The 18,715-nt window shown below is 41.6% G+C and overlaps 1 protein-coding gene and 1 pseudogene across 12 annotated transcripts in view; both read left to right on the top strand.

The window, feature by feature from the left end:
* The window catches only part of LOC111976429 (homeobox protein Hox-C10a), an 85,010-nt gene extending 79,734 nt beyond the window's left edge, over positions 1–5,276 (top strand). For 10 of the 12 annotated variants that reach the window (XM_070448060.1, XM_070448057.1, XM_070448054.1 and 7 more), the window contains 2 exons: positions 1,026–1,713; positions 3,235–5,276. In XM_070448060.1, coding sequence (XP_070304161.1) covers positions 1,263–1,713; positions 3,235–3,950 — 1,167 coding nt within the window. In that variant the 5' untranslated portion in view covers positions 1,026–1,262 and the 3' untranslated portion in view covers positions 3,951–5,276. Of the gene's footprint in view, positions 1–1,025; positions 1,714–3,234 lie in introns of those variants that run through there. The other 2 variants (XM_070448062.1, XM_070448063.1) reach the window with 2 other exon arrangements.
* Positions 5,277–11,984: 6,708 nt separating this feature from the next.
* On the top strand, positions 11,985–18,351 carry LOC111976310 (homeobox protein Hox-C1a-like; annotated as a pseudogene).
* Positions 18,352–18,715: the final 364 nt, after the last annotated feature.

The raw sequence follows: 18,715 nt of genomic DNA, 5'->3' as shown, positions 1-18,715 counted from the left end.
CTATTGCTTTGGTGTTAGCGTTGAGTTCGTATAACGTACAGTAGCCCAGCCAGTCATTTGCCTCCCTCTTTGTCTATCCGTCCATACACACGGGTTTTATCAATCGGGAAATACTCTGTAATATAAACGTTGTTTGGCAGAGCCAAAAACACATCCACGTGGATAGTGATTAGTAATCGCAGGTAGCCAGACATTTGAGGTAAAAAATACTATTATTTTCTATATTCTTCTGTGGTCTTCTCGTTCTCTTTGTGTGGCAGTGATTGTCAAAACCCTTTGTTTGACCACTCCCATTGACTCTATTCGAATCTGTTCTAAGTCCTTTATCTAACTAGATAAGTGCACTACTAACTCGGATAGTTCCCTCGCTGAGTGTATTAGCATGCAACCACTATGAACTGAATGCATATTCACAAGCAAATAGAATAAAGTAAATAGACAAAAGTAGATTTTTAAGCCCAAGCTTTGTATATCCAGAGGAATACCATTCACAGTGGTTGGTCCTCTTTTTTAATATAGTAATAACACTTCAACAAACAGCACACTCATGTTACAATAACACATTCACGGAAATTACACATTTAGTCAAATGTAATTTTTTGTATATCTTGCGATAGTATTGATATTATCCAAGTAGGCTAACATATCACTTATTCAATAGTTTCCAACAAGGAGCATTTATATAACCTACCAGGAAAGTTTAAAAAACGATGCAACTTTCATTGCGCTGGATTTCCATTCGACTTCTTCCCACATCTGGTACTCTGTAAATAAAAAACTAATAGATATTTAGTTCCAAATGATGCGTTCAGTGCGTGCCTCTTTTTCTCTCTCTCTCTCTCTCTCTCTCTCTCTTTATCTCTCTCTCTCTCTCTCTCTCTCTCTCTCTCTTTATCTCTCTCTCCTCTCTCTCTAGCTCCCTCTCTCTCTCTCCATCTTCCACTCTCTCGCGTTCTAAAACTGCATACATACACTGCTAGTCCTCTCATACTTTTCATACACTAATTAGTTGTTTTCATCCATAGGTGAAGAAACCCGTGCTTATTGCAATGCTGCCTGAAGAATCGGAGCGGGTTCCTCCAGCGGGATTAAGTTCCTTTCGGACGGTTTGCAACTCCAGCGCGCGACTATTGGAGGACGGCCCCACGTGACTTCACGGTTTACCCCTCTGGTAATATTATTCAATACAGTCTTAAAGCTTATTCAAAGTCTTTTGCATAAAGCTTTTACATTTACGTTCCTTGTAAAGCTATATATTTAACATGCAAAAGTGCATACCTTCCCAACATTCAGGGCGTACCCATAGTTCTATTTATCAGAGTGAATTTGATGAAGTGCACCCTGCTAGGTCTATGGACCAGCACCAGTCCCTTCTCCCATGTCATCTACAGGACGAACACAACACTGCAACCGAACCTGCTGGATACGGCACCGGACACAGTGAAGGAGGCCACGCGCCACAATTCCGAGAGATTCCACTCTTCCAGCGTTCAGTCACCTCTTCTGCTTGTGTCAGCTGTACGCCGTACCCGACTGACCCGTTATGGGGCACCCTGGACCCGGTGGATACCCGCCATGCCAAGGGCAAAGCAGTCGTCAGAGGCAAGAGGTGCAGTGCATCCACTTACTTCCTCTCACCGAGGCATCTCTTCCCCTGGATGAGAGAAACTCGGCATGACCTAAACCAGAGTGCATCTGACTCCAACGAATTAGGTAAATATAATATCATATTTTAATATAGTACAGTGTCATAATGATGACTGCCCATATTACCCTAGCCTATATCTGCATTTACCTAGTCTTCAAACGTATTTTTTCAGAACATGGCACACCTTATAATTTTGGTGCCAAAAGGACATTTGTGAGTTATGACTTGCTCACATATTAACATAGAAAGAATAAGTATTAGGCAATAATTCTTGTTTTAACCTTTGTTGACATAATTTAGAGTTTAGATGTGACCAGAATTATGCTATACCTACACTTTTAGAAAAAAAGGGTGCTATTTAGAACCTAAAGGGGTTCTTCAGCTGTCACCACAGGAGAACCCTTTGAAGAACCCTTTTTGGTTCCAGGTAGAACTCTTTTTCATAGAGAGTTCTACATGGAACCCAAAAGAGTTCTACCTGTAACCAAAAAGGGTTCTACCTGGAACCAAAAATGGTTCTCCCACCCTCCTTTTCTAAGAGTGTATATACACATATATATATGTTTGTGTTACATTTGAAGAAATTTGAATAATACGTTTGAACAACTCCTCATGTTAGTTCTCAATTCTATCACACACGATCATTTCCTCCTAAGTAGGTCAGATATCCAGGTGTAAACTGGGACTTTAAACCCTGAATACAATAGCTACTGACAGGATTGTTGTGGCACATCTGACACTCTGAAGGTGGTTGTTTCCAGTGGTGGTCCCAAGGCACTCTTTAAGTGATTGAGTTGACAGGTACACCACTGCCGTGTGTAGATTTGATTAATGCGTATGTAAGACGATTCCCTTAGACCAACTTTCTCAAAACACCATCATCTGAGACAAGCTGTAACTGGTGTTATGTCTCAGACACTTGCAGTACATTATCAGCAAGGTATAGATGTGTTTCTCTCAGGCCCATGGGACAGGTCTCTCTTGGGTTAGTCATGAACCCAAAGCAATTGATGCAATTAAGGAGAGAAGAACGCTTTGAAAGAAAAACATGTAGCCCTTTCCTGCAGTCAATGATCAAAAGTGCCCTCTTTGGTGACATGAGTGGAATGTTATTCATATTTATCATAATTTCCTCATTAATAAAAAACTTTTTTTTTAAACAACAGAAATCCGGTGGTTTCTATGTCAAATGGTTTTGTTACATTTCAGGCTTCTGTGATGTATATAAAGTGTAATATTGGGATGCAAACTCAAAATGTAATTTATTTCAACTCTATATCTGACATGGTACAGGTGTCTTCTTTTCTTCAGTCCATAACCATGTGTGTGAGGTGTGTACTTTTGTTTCAAAGTAGATGTGTTTAAGACTATCAAGAAACACTGTGTGACCCTGATTTAGCCCACTGCAGTAAAAGGTTAATTGACTCCAGAAAAAACACTTTATCCCAGGACACTTTACATGATGCCTATTAGTATTCCTAAGTCCCTCAGTTAAGCGTTCCCTTTTTGCGGAAGCTCGCCTGGGTGCCCGCTTGCTGACTTTTAAATGACTGCTCTTTTACATGTTCCTTTTGTCATTTCCCCAGGTGATTCAGTGTGCAGTCGTAACGAGGCTGGTGGTCTCCCAAGTAGAGGAAGAGATGGAGGGCGAGACGGAGACAGAGGTAGAGACGGAGGGAGGCGAGCGAGGACGYCGTTCACCAGTACTCAGCTAGTGGAGCTGGAAAAGGAGTTTCACTTCAGCCCCTACCTATGTCGACCACGCAGGCTGGAGATGGCTGCGGGCCTGAGGCTCACTGACCGGCAGATCAAGATCTGGTTCCAGAACCGACGCATGAAATACAAGAAGGATCATAAGGAGGACAGAGGGACAGCGACTGAGACACCGTCGCCCTCCCTCTCTACCACCACACACATGCCATCCCTCAGCCCAAGGTCCTCTGTTGGAGTTGGGTACTCAGGATTCAGAAGTGCTTGTCTGGTGAGAGGGATTCGATCTCCAAACCTTCTCCTCGTTAATTATGATCGTACCCCTGCGTCGGGTTCTCACAGTAAGGCCAACACCAGTGACTGTTTATGTGTTACTCCCATGGACCTTCCCCAGCTCACCACCGGAACTGTGCCTGCCTCTGATAGTCTGCAGTCAGCCCTTACGGTTGTAGACAGCGGATGTTTGTGCACAGGTCTCTCCAAACTCGCCCCAGGGCACCTATCCTCTTATGTTGACAGTGACATCAGTGCATATTTCAGATGTAGAGGATGCCTCTTCGACCTAGAACCCCCTACACTTACTCACCTGTAAGAGCAGGCCTATGCCACATACCTAAACACCTAGACCTTCAGTAATATGTGTGTGTATAGGTGGTCAATTCAATCAAACCAGCATTGTGGAGGCCAGCTTTCTTTCAATTTTCTGATAGTGGCTCACTGAAGAATGCAGATTTATTACCTATAGGGTTTCCAGTATCCTTATAGGTTTCTAGTCCAAAAGCGACCACTACTGCCCCCTCTGTTGCTGTTACACCTTGTGGCAAAATGTTATCTTTTTATCAAAATTGACATGATTTACATTAGCAAAGAAAATCCTCAAAGACATTCTGCTACTGTTTTGCATGTCAAATGCATGTTTTGAACACATTATCAATCAATTTTGTATTTTCATGTGTCATGTAATTGGCTTGTGCTTGTCGTCTATTTAAATTAGAGAGAAAGGAATTTGACTTTGCGGTATAGGTATAGGTATCACGTGTTATGTTATGATCACGTAATGATCCTGATGAAGACAGTTTGTCTGTCGAAACGTCGGTTATTCAATTATTGCATCTGAGCTCCTAGAGTGTGAGGCTCTCCTTTTCTTTTTCAAGTGTTCTACTCCGCTAGCCAACACCTCGCCTAAACAGGTGTGCGTTTCTTTCGCCTCCAGAATGATCCTGTAAGTAGCGTAACGTACTAGCGATCAGTTTTGTTTTTTCAAGAGCTCCTAATGTGTCAAATAATTGTGGCGGCCATATCTGTAAATCATAGAGAAAGGAATTTGACTTCTGCTGTAGGTGTCATGTGTTAGGCCATGTTTTGTGTTCTTATCATTAAATAGCTGTTCGTTTGTGTAAGTTGTGTAAGTGTGAAAACACAGAAGCATATGTTCATATTGAATGAAGTTCTATTTTTGTTATATATGTGTTTGTGTTGAAGCTAGAATCCTTCGTTAAAACAATATCAACATGTCTCCCTGTCCCTATTTCGCTAAAAAGCTAAGGGATGGGGCTGGAGAAATGTAACCCCTCTCAAATTCACAGACAGCGCTATGGATGCAAGGACCGACCATCCGTGATTTCAAATGTATAGTTTTAACCATGTTTTGAGGCTATAGCGTGTTTGTTTACATTTACATTGTTGACAAACATAGGCGTAAAACAAGCTTATATTTTGTGTTCTGATGGGGTACGACTGTTGAACTAAGCTCATGAGGCATTTATAAGTTATATTCTTCAAGAATCAATGGGTATATGTCATTAATCTATAAATTAAAACTGGATGCAGAAACTAAGGATCATAGCTTTTTTTTAAACGTATTTGATACTGTTCTTGATTAATGAGATGTTTAATAAATGCATTTGTGGAAAATCAATCTCAGTGGAATCATTATCTTTATTCATTTCTTATTAGAATGACTTCATTCTCCAACAGCATTTTATTGAGATTAAAGAGCACATTCTACTTCTGGAAAACAAGTTTTGTAATGAAATTAGCCCATACTGTGGAAGAGATTCAATAAAAACTCTGTGATATTATGTTTTCATGTTACACAATCTCTAGGCACCACTTTCCCTGGCTCCTGCCTCCTATTTACCCTGCATTAATCATGGAGACAAGGCAGTGTTTCCAGCCGTCCAACCACAGGCTCTCAACCCACTAGACATCTTGACAAGAGCTGATGCCGCCTCCCTTTCAGTCTAAACCCTCTCCTTTTCAATTGCTTATCTGCAGCAGGGTTGGAGCCCCTTCATTCTCAGAGGATGTGTTTGTTGCATGGCTCAGCACCCTAGTTTACAGCATCTAGTAGGACTATAAGCCACGCTTTCTACTTGTTATTACAGACAGAGAGAGAGAGACAGAGAGAGACACAGAGAGAGACACAGAGAGAGAGAGAGAGAGAGAAAGACGAGAGAGAGAGAGGAGAGGGAGAGAGAGACAGACACACAGAGAGAAGAGACAGAGAGAGACAGAGAGACAGAGATTATACAGTAAATGCCAGCAGTGTTATATCAGATATTTATGACCTGGAACCCTATGGCCTCGACAATGCAGTCTGTCTAAGATCAAAGGTACAGTATGATAAAAACAATTGAATCAGGACACAAAACAGAAGATGCATACTCAATATAAATCAGAGAGAGAGAGAGAGAGAGAGAGAGAGAGAGAGGAGAAGAGAGAGAGAGAGAGAGAGAGAGAGAGAGAGAGAGAGAGAGAGAGAGAGGAGAGAGAGAGAGAGAGAGAGAGAGAGAAGAGAGAGAAGAGAGAGAGAGAGAGAGAGAGAGAGAGAGAGAGAGAGAAAGAAAGAAAGAAAGAAAGAAAGAAAGACAGGACAGAACAGAGAGACAGACAGATAATAGATTAGAGAGGAGAGAGGAGAGAGAAAACCAACCGGGCGAGAGACTGAGTGAGAGAGAGAGAGAGAGAGAGAGATAGAGAGAGAGAGAGACTAAATTGCAGGCAGCAGTGTTGGATTCTTTGCATTCTTGTGTGTGCTGTGTGAGCAGACGTGATTTATGGTCGTAATACAGAGCATTAAATGAGGCCTGGCCCGGCATCTGAGGAGCTCTGCTTGTTCTGCTCTGCTCCATCCTAAACAGTCAGCTTTTAGACATTAAAAACCAGACACACCACACTAAACCATGCCACTACAAACACTCTCAGTGTCATTGCAGAATATGAAACAGAATCAAGGGTTGAGAATGCATTACAGTATACATTCTGGAACTTGAGGTCAGATCCCAGCAGACTAGCAATCCAAACCAGATCATAGATGATGTTTTTTGACAATTGGTGGTCACATAAACAAAGACAGACTGCCCATAAAACGTTTAATCTGAGATCATTCTTGGTGACCCTTTCTTGTCTGTGTTGTTATATTTTCATTTGGCTTATTTTAGGCCAACAAGTAGGTATTATAGGTATTATAAATGCATTGTGCTCTATTCCTCCGATGATAAACAAGACACTGAACTTCACAGGTGGCCTTTAGCCAATCAAGTACATTTTACAACCGTCAACCTTATCATCCGCCTTTACACTCTCTCTTTCGCTCTCTCTCCCCCTCCCCCTTCCCTCTCTCCCTTCATCCCTCCACCCTCAGCAGTACGTCACACCGTTCATGCCCCTTTCCAGCTGCTTTTTTTGTTAAGTATCAATTTCCTGTGTCAGCTTTATGGGTTGTATTTATATGTCCGCTCCGTGGTGTGGGACGGAGCGAGGGAGAGCATCACTCAGGTAGATGGATGACAACTCACCTGGTACTGCTCATCCATCTCAGGAATTTGACTTCCTGGTTAGCTAGACAACTGTTACCGTCATATTAAAGCATGCCACTATAAAGATCAATGACGTTTTAAATACATCCCAGTTAAGGATGATCGGTGACAATGAAAAGGTAAAGCCACCGATAAAAGTGTGGCAGTCGAGGGAAGGACAGAGCAAACTGAGAGAGAGAGTCACTTACTGTACTTCTGCTGTGGTCCTGTGTGGCTCAGTTGGCACTACAGCAATGTTCAAGTCCTAGATGAATCGCATGCTGTACAAATTGCTTTGGTTAAAAGCGTATTCTAATTGGCATTTACAGTATATCTGCCACTAGAACAAATCTGACCGATTAAATGAAATTGTAATCACACCAATCATCAAGGCTAAATGTCAACACGTTGATGGTCATTGATCGTTCAGAAAGGACAGGAGATACGATGGACAGACCCAATGGCTTTATTATACAGCTTCAATGCATTCTACGGTAAAACCTGAAATTAAAATACAGCCCTTTGTGTCACCAAAATTCTTCACCCTTATTCATGTCCACGATAAACGTTTTAAGCTCTAAAAACGTCTAAATGCCATGTGCTGTCTTCTCATTCTCATTCTATTTCCCTGCATTCCTTGCAGTGTGAGACTGAAGACAGAGGCATATGGCAATGTGCTGCTATGATGAACACACACACAACGCGCTCCCGCTTCATGTTGAACCCTGCTCATCTCCCGCCAGTAAGAACTCCGGAAGGAAACAGAGAAGTGTGCACAGCAGCTGGCGAGGAACGGTGATGACGGATGCTTTGTTGTCATGGTGTTTGGGAGACTGCCTGCTGAGCGCCTCGCTGGGCTCCTAGGATTTGTGAAGCATCATACACACATATTCTGGTGGCGCACCAGTATCTATATACTCTTGGGAAGTCTGAGTATGCCAAGCTAGCGCTGTAGGCTGTGTATCGCTCTATTATCCTCTCTGTGGGAATGTGGTTACATGCATCTTAGATGAGCCCCTCCCCCGTCCCCCCCAATCTCTCCCTCACTATAACATGCCTCTGTCCCTTGACCTGGAAAAGACCACAACTGAGGTTATGACTGCTGAGTGATCCCCACTGTACAGCTTGCTGAGGGCCTCACCACGTATATCGCCTAGCTGGCTTTTACTGCTCCTGTTTGTCATCTTGTGGACCCCACAGAGGTATAGGTCGCCCAGCACTGTATAGGTCGCCCAGCTTTTACCGCTCAGCCCCACACTGCATTAACGGCCGACCGTGACCTCAGGTTGGTGGTGACAGTCATCTGTCATCGCACGGTTAATTCCCAGCACTCCCAGGGTCGAGAGATGACAAATAATGAGTCTGTGACGGTGTTCCTGGGTTAGACCAGGGCCTCATCGTGTCAGTGTCAGCACCGTCACTACGCTTCAGCCTGCAGCATCATTACCGCCACTGTCAGCAAGGTGTGTGTGTGTTTGTGTATGAACACTGTCAGTGTGTGTGTGTGTGTGTGTGCGTGTGTGTCCGTGTCAACAGGTTGAGGGGTCCATACAAACCTATAGGAGATAATCCCATCCATCCAGGCATGGCCACCATGATCCCTGGGCCTCTGCAGCTCAGCTCCTCTTTTGGCGACAGATCAGAGAGATCAGAGACTGGAACAGAAAACAAATGAGCAGCATCAGTCAATCAATATTCTTTCTACCTGCTGTCTGAGATAGACAACCTCACCAATAGCGTTGTTTACCTCACCTCCAATGACAACTATAGAGACAATGACGCCATCAACACGAGGATGGAGGTATGTGAAAATGTAATATGCATGTTATAAGGGCACATGGAAGGGATTGTACAGGGTACAACAAGGTATTGTAGGTTACCCATCCAGAACAACACGTGGTGTTTGACTTTATCGCCAAAATAGCATCTGAGAAGGGTTTTGTAGGAGTGCATAATTTTAATGAGGCATGTGACGCAAAGTCCAAATCTGACATCCACGCAGGATGTTAAATAATGCAGTGAGTTGGTTCATTTATTTTGCAGAGGGAGAAGAGGTTTAGGATGGTGGTATTGGCTGCTGGTTGGTTTCATTCCAGCTATAAAAAAGAAGGAAATGTTCTTTCTCCATTCTTAACATTATCCCAGATTGTTTAGCATCATCTGTTCTGGTAAATGTGTCTGTTTTGGGGATACAAGCTGTTGAGATGGAGACGGAGCCAACTCAAGGTTCAGAGGACTTGTTTTACTTCCTAAGGTCAGCATGATAATATCACTCCTGTTGCCAGGATGTTTACAACCAGGAGTGTGTTTAACACACTTATTTAAAATATATGCTAATCAAACATATGCCACTGACTGAATATATGCATGGCTGCATATTTATTTATTTATTTTCTGATTATTTAATTCGTTGGTAACTGGGTTTATTAACTTTTTTTAATTAAAGAAGTACGTGTATTTCCATAAAGGGAGAGGAAAGATTCTCATGCTAGTTGTTTTTTTGTTTTTATTATCACACTGCACCCCCCCCCCCCCCCCCCCCCCCCCCCCCCCCCCCCCCCCCCCCCCCCCCCCCCCACGCCCTCTGCTGAAAGCCATTAGAGAAATACAATTTCTAATACCTCCACACAGGTCTTCGATCGACTGCAAACAAATTTATATTCAGGCGGTAAACAGAACGCTGCGGAGATTTATTTATTGAGTGTAGGGGAGAGAAACAAGCTAGCGCGTGAACCCTGGGTAACCTCGCGAGCTGACAACAAGATGGATAAGTGTAGCATGCAAATGCACGGAGGGAAGGGATATATCGCACTCACTCATTCAGCACATCGCTGCCTGTAGAATTCCATTACCTCCCCCAGCTGCGACCGGGTTTCTGGGCTGTTGCCTATAGAATGTTGTATGCTTTTATAGGCCTAAATTGTTGATTATATATCATTGTTTTGTAATTACTATTGTGGAGTTGTGGATAAATATTGTGATCAGGTTAGTGATATGGTCTTTGATGGAAAATAATGTTAAGATGATGATAATAATTCAAACAAAAATTCAGACGCAAATAGAGGTTAGTTATTAACAATAAAACATTATTCATAACAATTTCTCTCCCCTACAATAATAATAATAGCAAAAATGATATGCCTAATAAAACGAATTCATATAATAATAATAATAACAATAATAAATGCACGATATTTACTACAAAAATAATAATTACATCATTTTAAACGGATTACATTTACGCTTGTGAAAATAAAAAATGTTGTGTATTGTGATGTTGGTGTACCGGTATATGTAATATTACACTATAATCGTATAGCAGTCAGTACTACCCACACATGTATTTGAAGAAGAACAAAACCAAAGTTCTTTGGATTCACCACCCACCTCAATATCTGGACTCAACAGACATGCTACTTAATTAATAACGTTGTAATTACCTGTATCTCTAAACACAATTCCTTCAGATAATTCCTAATAAAACTGCACGCCTACCTGTAAATGCTGCTTCTTAAAAAAAATGTACGCGCTAATACTAACATTTTTTTCTCACGTTGTGTTATTTTGTTTCTTAACATGTAGCCTAATCTGAATAGATAAAACTTGAATGTAGGTATTAAACAGGTTTAGCTCTCCTTAAAGTGTAATAAAACGAGGATGAGTGTATAGGCCTATGCACGTAACTGGGAATTATACCGGTCGAACAAAATGTAATATAAAAGTTGTTGTTCAATTCGCACTGTCACCATTTCCTATGCCATATAATTAAACATGTATATACAGTTTAATGGCAAGAAGAAGGCCGGCTGTATATATGATATACATGAAGATGGAAATATGTATCTGAAATAACATCGCTGAGCCTGCATGTGTAATATTGACATAGTTTGATAATTCATAGTTCTATTAGTGTATCTTCCCATTTCATAAAGCTAACTGTAGGGCTATATAACTGTCGATAAGTGGGTCCCTAAACGTGAACGTCCATGTCCATCTGTCTCTCAAATGCAAAACTTTTGGGTTTTGTCCTCGGAGCTATTTTCCTAGTTGTTCGGAGACTAATTACAGATATGCTGCCAGTGAACAGCTCAACAGCCACTGTCACGACCTTTGAACCTATTAAGTGTGCCTTTCACATGACCCTTAGCCCTGCACTGAACGCGGCCACTGCTGCTGAAGAAACCGTCATCGCAGGATAGTTGCGTAAGACCCTAACGCCAATGAATAGACTGTATCCACTTAAGCCTATAGTCTACCTTCCTACTAGTTATTTTTAATAAAAACATTTCAATCCAAACATTTCAATCCAGGACCTGCAAACAAATGTTGTTATGGTATTGGCTTGTACCTTAAAAGCAGTTATTGAATAACAGCTATAGGCCTAATCGTTTTGGTAAATGATAACAACATATCTGGCATGATGTATACAGAGTTACAAAGTTGGTAGATGGAGAAGGCCTGCAGCACTGTGCGCGTAAAGAGGAACACACCAATCTGCCGTCATTTTACCTGTGCCTGTTTGAAATGTGAGCGGTGACACTGTGATGAATGCAAGACTTCAGAAGCGTTGGTTCATCGTCTCAGTGAACTTTCCTTAATGTAGGCCTACTTGCTCCTCCATATCCCAGTCCTCCATATCCCAGTCATAAAGTGCCACTTTATGTGTCCATCTTACGCGTAAATATTTAAACGGCCCTGTTTGAGAAAATACAGTGACCACGAATGATGGTCTACACTGGCATTGTCTGCTGTACTGGAGTCCATTCATTTGGCCATGCCAAATGAGTCTACAACTTGCTTGGCTTGGCTAATCAGCGTTGTCCCGGATGGATGACAGAGATGTCCAGCTATTGGCCAAGACCAAGAGGGCACGTCATCTCCATCAGTCAGAGATCGACTTTCTCCAGGGCACGCCCATCTGACTGTCCATGCATGGTCGCTGTCTTGATCCATCCATGCGTTGTTGGGTGTTAGCTATAGCTACCTGTCCATGCATGGTCGCTGTCTTGATCCATCCTGCGTTGTTGGGTGTTAGCTATAGCTACCTGTCCATGCATGGTCGCTGTCTTGATCCATCCATGCGTTGTTGGGTGTTAGCTATAGCTACCTGTCCATGCATGGTCGCTGTCTTGATCCATCCATGCGTTGTTGGGTGTTAGCTATAGCTACCTGTCCATGCGTTCTACGACCATTTGACCGGTCCAACGATTATTCGTAGGTGAATTCATATCAAGAGTTAGCGTGTAATGGGGAGGGTAGCAGGGCTACCGACCTGGGGAGGTCAGGATACGTGACTTGGACCAGATAACTTCTCCTGAAGTTAGGGTGGCAACTAATGAAAAACTTCAGCAGAGATTGGCAGGGAATATTAATTGCAACACAGTTACCCATCTTTTTTCGAAGCCAGTTCTGAAACAGACTGCACGGAAAGTCAGCTCCGGGTCTGCTCAGGCTCGAGCAGCCCTCCCTTAACACAGAGTCAGGGCTTTTCCACCACGCACCGGCTTGCCTTCCGCTACTCTCGTCTCCCTCCTACCTCCTGGCTCACGAGCACGACTTCCCGGACTTGGATACTCCTCTTCCACACACAACACCGCGACTGTAGCGCTGGCGCACTCCGATTCGGGTGTATAAATGCACACGTTCAAATCTACACTCATGGTGGGCCTAAGATTCACTTTGCTGTTGTGAACAGTGGCTCTCACTCGGACCCCAATGTACTGAACTAAGTCACTCGAGCAAAACTTTTGAGTGGACGAAAGTAAAGAGAAGTCAACCTCGGACGGGTAAGTTTTGGACATGTCGTTCACGTCCCCGTTTGGAAAGACGACAGCTATCTTATTGACCAAATCATTTGTAAAACTTTTCATTTGCTCTTGATACGAAAACCAATAGCAAGTCTTAAACGATGTTTGAGTACTGTATCATTAGTTATCAATTCGTTTCTACATCTACATTTAACGTTTGGTAAACCGTTATTGATTACTCCTCATATGTTGAAAAGTAGTCTGCAACAGATGTGCCATATTCTCAAATCGGCTACTGTTTGTAGGACAGTGCTGTGCTGTGAGAAGGTATAAGCTAGGCTACTGTTTGTAGGACAGTGCTGTGCTGTGAGAAGGTATAAGCTAGGCTACTGTAGACTAATGTGCAACAGGCAAAACAAGTTTGACGTGTTTTTGTGCAAAATGATCAACTACAAGACAAGTATTTATTTGCATTCATGTAGCCTATTGCACCAAATGGCTTCAGAAATAAATACATAATTGCGAATGAACTTTTAACACAAGTTAATAGGCTATAAAATATGAATAGTATAACTGAGCACTTATAATTCCTGAATCAATCAACCACAATAACCATACAGTAAGTGACATTTTACCTACGTATTCATCAATTCTACCCAGATTGGAAAAATTGGGATGGACTGGGGAAAAGGCAGAGAACGCTGGGCCAGGTGTAGTGGGTTTATACACAGTATAGGCCTGCGTCTCTGTACCTATTGGGGCACAGAAAAGGATGGAGATATTTCTAGAAAATAATAGAATCGTTTAATTCTCTCCACTTGTGCCTTTCTTTAATTTGCATCACTGTGTTCTGGAAAGGCAGTGGGACCTGAGTTCAGTGTGCACAGGTAAATTTAGCCAAGCTCACTCCCAAAAACGTTAGAGCTCTCTGCCTATTGATTATCTGTCGGTATAGTAATGAGAGCCTTGTGTATTGATCTCAATGCCAAGCACCTTTACGTGTTCACCTTTTGACCATGATCATAGTCGCGTATCATCAGTCCACCAACAACACATCGGTCTTTACTGTGCATTCAGCATATACTTTCTGATTTCGTAGAAATGAGATCGTACTTACTAAAAAGTCCCGTAGAATACTTGCAGTTTCTTGACTTTGCCCATTGAAAGTAATTTATCATGTTGAAAACGACCAATAATCCTTCTGCGTGACCCCGATTTAGCCCACTGCAGTAAATGGTTAATCAAAGATGGCATGCCTTCTTTGTTACCTGTCTCGGAGACATCTACAGTACAACAATTTCTCATCCAATATGTCTTGATTTATATTGATTGTTTTTGTTGCTTGCCAGGACTAGTATCCATGTCCTCTAGCCAGCGTTTGTATTTTACTGTCTGATGGCTTTAAGTTATCATACAAACAGCTGGGTAGATATAGTATAGACATAGTATCATAAGAATGATTCTCAGGGTTGGAGTATATCTCATTAGTGCTACATTCTTACCAGTAGTATGATTAGTGAAAGCAGCAGCAACGTTTTTTTCTGGAGGGTGTATTGTCTTGGCACGAAAACAAAGCATCCCTATATTCTCTCATGCATAAAGGCCTCCATACAACCCGTTTGTAAGTTGATCTGCTGGTACAGTGTATATACTCCCAGTGCGTCATTCTTCAATTATGCTCTGACAGCACCTGAATTACTGTGGGCAGGATGCCCAGGTGGCTGAGGCAATGTGTATTGATCCTTTCCCTCTTGATCCTCTCTCTCTCTCTCTCTCTCTCTCTCTCTCTCTCTCTCTCTCTCTCTCTCTCTCTCTCTCTCTCTCTCTCTCTCTCTGTCTCTGTCCTCGCTCTCTCTCTCTCTCTCTGTTTCTGTCTCTCCTTGGCTGGGAATACTTTGCCTCAGCGGCTTGCCCTGGCTTTGCTGGCTGGCTATTTCTAAAGCGTGCAAGTCATTCCTCAAATATTTTCAGTTTGATTCTTTATTCCTCCTGGCCAGCATCAATTCTATTATCTTAGAAGTCATTCATCAGAATGTACAAGTGATGTTCTATTCCTGAGAGCCCAGGTGCTTCATTACTTACTGTATTGTTTGGTCTGTGTTGGCCTCTTCATAGTCACCATGTATTGTTTGGTCTGTGTTGGCCTCTTCATAGTCACCAAAGGCTCTTTTTTTAGGTTATAGTTTAGGTAAACCGCTCCTTGACATTCTCCTTTGTCTGAAACATGGATTTCAAGACTTATCCTATGAGCTGACGTGTCTAAGAAGCCTTTTTCTTCATAGCCTCTTCATTCCCATACCTTTCCTATGAATTATGATAGAAGTTATTACATCCAATACCTGGCCTTATTGAGTCCATGGTACAGTACGGATACAGTACCAGTCATTTGACTCAATCATGAAGAAATACAGATAGCCACCTATAATGACCATAGACAGATACCATGATGGGGTTGGTATCTCCATCACTGATGGACAACAATGTGTTATAGTGTTCAATTATTTCTGAGGAAATTGTAGACATACTTTTTTCAAACAATCCAACACCTATAATCAGTGTTTCCAAATACTGGTCCCGGAGACCCAAAGCGGGGCACGTTTTTGTTTTTACTCTAGCTGATTAAAATGATCAAGTCATCATTCATGTTTTATGATTTGAAAAAGGTGTGCAGTGCTAAGGCAAAAAAATATATTGTGCTCTGCATTAGGGCTCCAGGACCAGGATTACGAAACACTCCAGGCTTGGGATATACCTGAATGTACAAAGTAGTCATGCCAATTTCATCACACCTACTCTAGTCCCGAGGTTTTAGTGAGTCAGCTGTTTAAGCCTGGTTTTAGTCCAGTGTTCAGTGTGTGATTAGTACAAAAGCCATGACGGTTACTTATCCATGTCTCAGAACCATAGCTGAATCTTGGGCACTGCAACATAAATGTGACTATTTAGGGCCACGTTTTTTATTCCTCATTGCCATCCAGTGTATTGATCTCAATACAGATACACATAACCAATTAACTTAATGAATATATTGAATATATGTTTTATAAGTCATTGTGTAATTACTTTAACACCCCTGAAACCTTCATTCATCTCTTTCATTAGCTAAGAAGACTTTATGTTGCAGCCAGTGTGGTCTCCATGGTCAGTTTCAGAAACACCTTTATGCTCCTTATAATAATGCTATACTTGTGTTTTAACTGTCTTTTCAGCCAAGATGCACATGGCCTGTGGATTGAGTATAGTTTCACGGGGGTCAGTATGGACAGAGGAGGTGGAGGTAACCACCGATGGGCACCATCTTACTGCTAACCGGGTACCAAGGACCAACTTCACCACAAAACAGCTCACGGAGCTCGAGAAGGATTTCCACTTCAACAAGTACTTGACGCGGGCCAGACGACTGGATATCTCGAACGCCCTGCAGCTGAGCGAGACGCAGGTGAAGATTTGGTTCCAGAACCGGCTCATGAAACATAATAAATTAACGCGCGAGGGCCTTCTTCTCCCCGTGGCCCCTTTGGCGTCCTCGAGATGCCCAGAAAGCTCACGCTCCAACAACTTGGACACCTGACCTGACCTCGTGCTCTCCCAAACATCCACTAGCAGAGGACCTGTCTCGTGCGTTACAAAATAAGGTGTGTAGGCCTAAAAATAGTGACAGTGTCACCAACCTGCAGCTGGTTTGATTCTCCGTTTGGAGGAATTTTAGTTAGCCTAACATGTTGTTTTGCACGAAAACCACGAAGCAGGGTAAGTTTTGTGAACTCGAATGATTTATTGTAAATGTTTGACTCGGTGATTCTTAAATTAAGAGGCGCACATATTTATTTTCTGTATTTATTGAACCATTATTTTACGAGGCAATATAAGCCTACCTGAGACCTTTAATTGGAGTAGGCTATTTGACTTGTTCTCCGGTGTCAGCTGTAGTAATATAATGATTAAGGCACTTTATGAGTTTATACCAAATAACATGAGTTTAATCAGACATAACTATTATTATAATATGTATTATATGTATTTGTTTATTTATTTATTGAGTTGTTATTTATTATAAATTAGCCTACATGTCATTAAAGCAGCATTACAATCATTTTGTGGCCAGCTCTTTTTTCGGGAACAGCCTACCTGAAATGTTCTTGACTAAAAAGTATGTATATTTCTGTCAGGGGTTGTCACAAATTTGGGATAAATGAACAGTTATTTGAGTTATATTTATTATTCCGTTTAGATTTTTCATGTTCTTGAATATGAAACATTCTTGATTTTATCTTTCCACCTCTATTCAACATTGTTGTGCTCTTCTCTTCATCTTTCTTTATCTCCTGTTTCACTCTTTTTGTTTCTATCCGTTAATGGTTTGAATTATACCGCGAGCGCCAAGGGATTCATTTGGCAATTGACTGATAGATTTATTGACTAACAGGTTTAGTGTATTGATCAACGTTAATCCGACCATTTGAATCAAACATTTGAACTCATTTCAACGGAACTGTAAATGCTAATTAATTGTACAATCCTTTTTCCTTAACGAGTATGCTAATAGCCTCGTCATAAACATACATCAAAAAACATAAATCCACTTCTGAACACTTCAGTTTCAGCATGTGTTCAACAATAAAACGCTATCTAAACTGTGGTGTTCTCCTGTAAATCAACCAATAAATTGACTGGGCACGACGCCACTATTCCACTGAAATGCGTTCGTTAACTGTTTGTTCACATGCCTCATAAAAACGTTATTGACGGAGTAACAGGTTATCCGTGGTGTTAATATAGGACCTATAGTTTGTCACGTTTAAAGTTAAAACCATGGAAGGGATGAATCTATATTATTTTCGGAAATATCGAATAGCCTAGTTTAGTTGATTAGCTTTTTGCGTGTGTTAGGCCTATTTATCACCAATACATATGTCGCAGGGCTGAAAATTACAAAACATTTGGAAGCACGGAATTGCTTCAGTTACTTATGCTCGGAATTACTGCAATTATTTATTGTAAACTATTGGCCTACTACTGACCGATGCCTTCCGTTGAATTAATTACAAGTGTAGAACATTTGACATATTTTGGGATTTTCAATGCATATTTTTTTATGAATGAATATGCCACTATTGTATAGGGTTATGGAAACATGCACTTAAGCTTCTGCAAGTCGTGCTAATGTATGCAGTTACTCCTGAGTTCAACTCTGACCCGTGACCTTTGTCTTGCCTCCTGACGACGGTGACCGGTCAGTTAGTCAAGGAGAGAAAGATGATCCTTCATCTGTATGACCTTAGACTCACAAGGGCTCTTTGGCTTTTTCAAGCCACTCCGTAACACTTTTGTTCAAAACAATATTTCATCCGGCATTGAAATGGACGGAGAAGAATAGTATTCTATAGCCTGATTGAGTAGGCCTACTAATAATTGTACTCTTATTATTGACCTGTTAACAATGCTTATTATAAAATACAATTTTGTAGGCCTGTATTGGATTTTATTTGTTGTTACATTGTTATGGTCCAATTTCACATGGACATGGTCTTTACCCTGTCTGCTCTTTCATTGCATGTCAACACTTAATCGACAAAATCTTATTGCCTCTGTCTAAAACGTTCGCAAAATTGCATCCTACAGCCATATCTTTTTTTGTTCATTAGTTCATTCGTTTTCACCTACAGGAACTTAAATAAGCTATAAAATGCATACAGACTTAATTCATACAAAATGAAGTACAATGCCCTTCATGGCTTATGGCCCTGAAAAAGATGAGCTTGATTGAATCAAAGGGAGGATAATTGTAAAAGGCAGTGCACTGTACCCAA

Source organism: Salvelinus sp. IW2-2015, linkage group LG17, assembly GCF_002910315.2.
Source record: "Salvelinus sp. IW2-2015 linkage group LG17, ASM291031v2, whole genome shotgun sequence".
NCBI classification, from domain to species: Eukaryota; Metazoa; Chordata; class Actinopteri; order Salmoniformes; family Salmonidae; genus Salvelinus; species Salvelinus sp. IW2-2015.
Note: the sequence above shows the minus strand (reverse complement) of the source record. Positions and strands in the feature narration are given on the sequence as shown.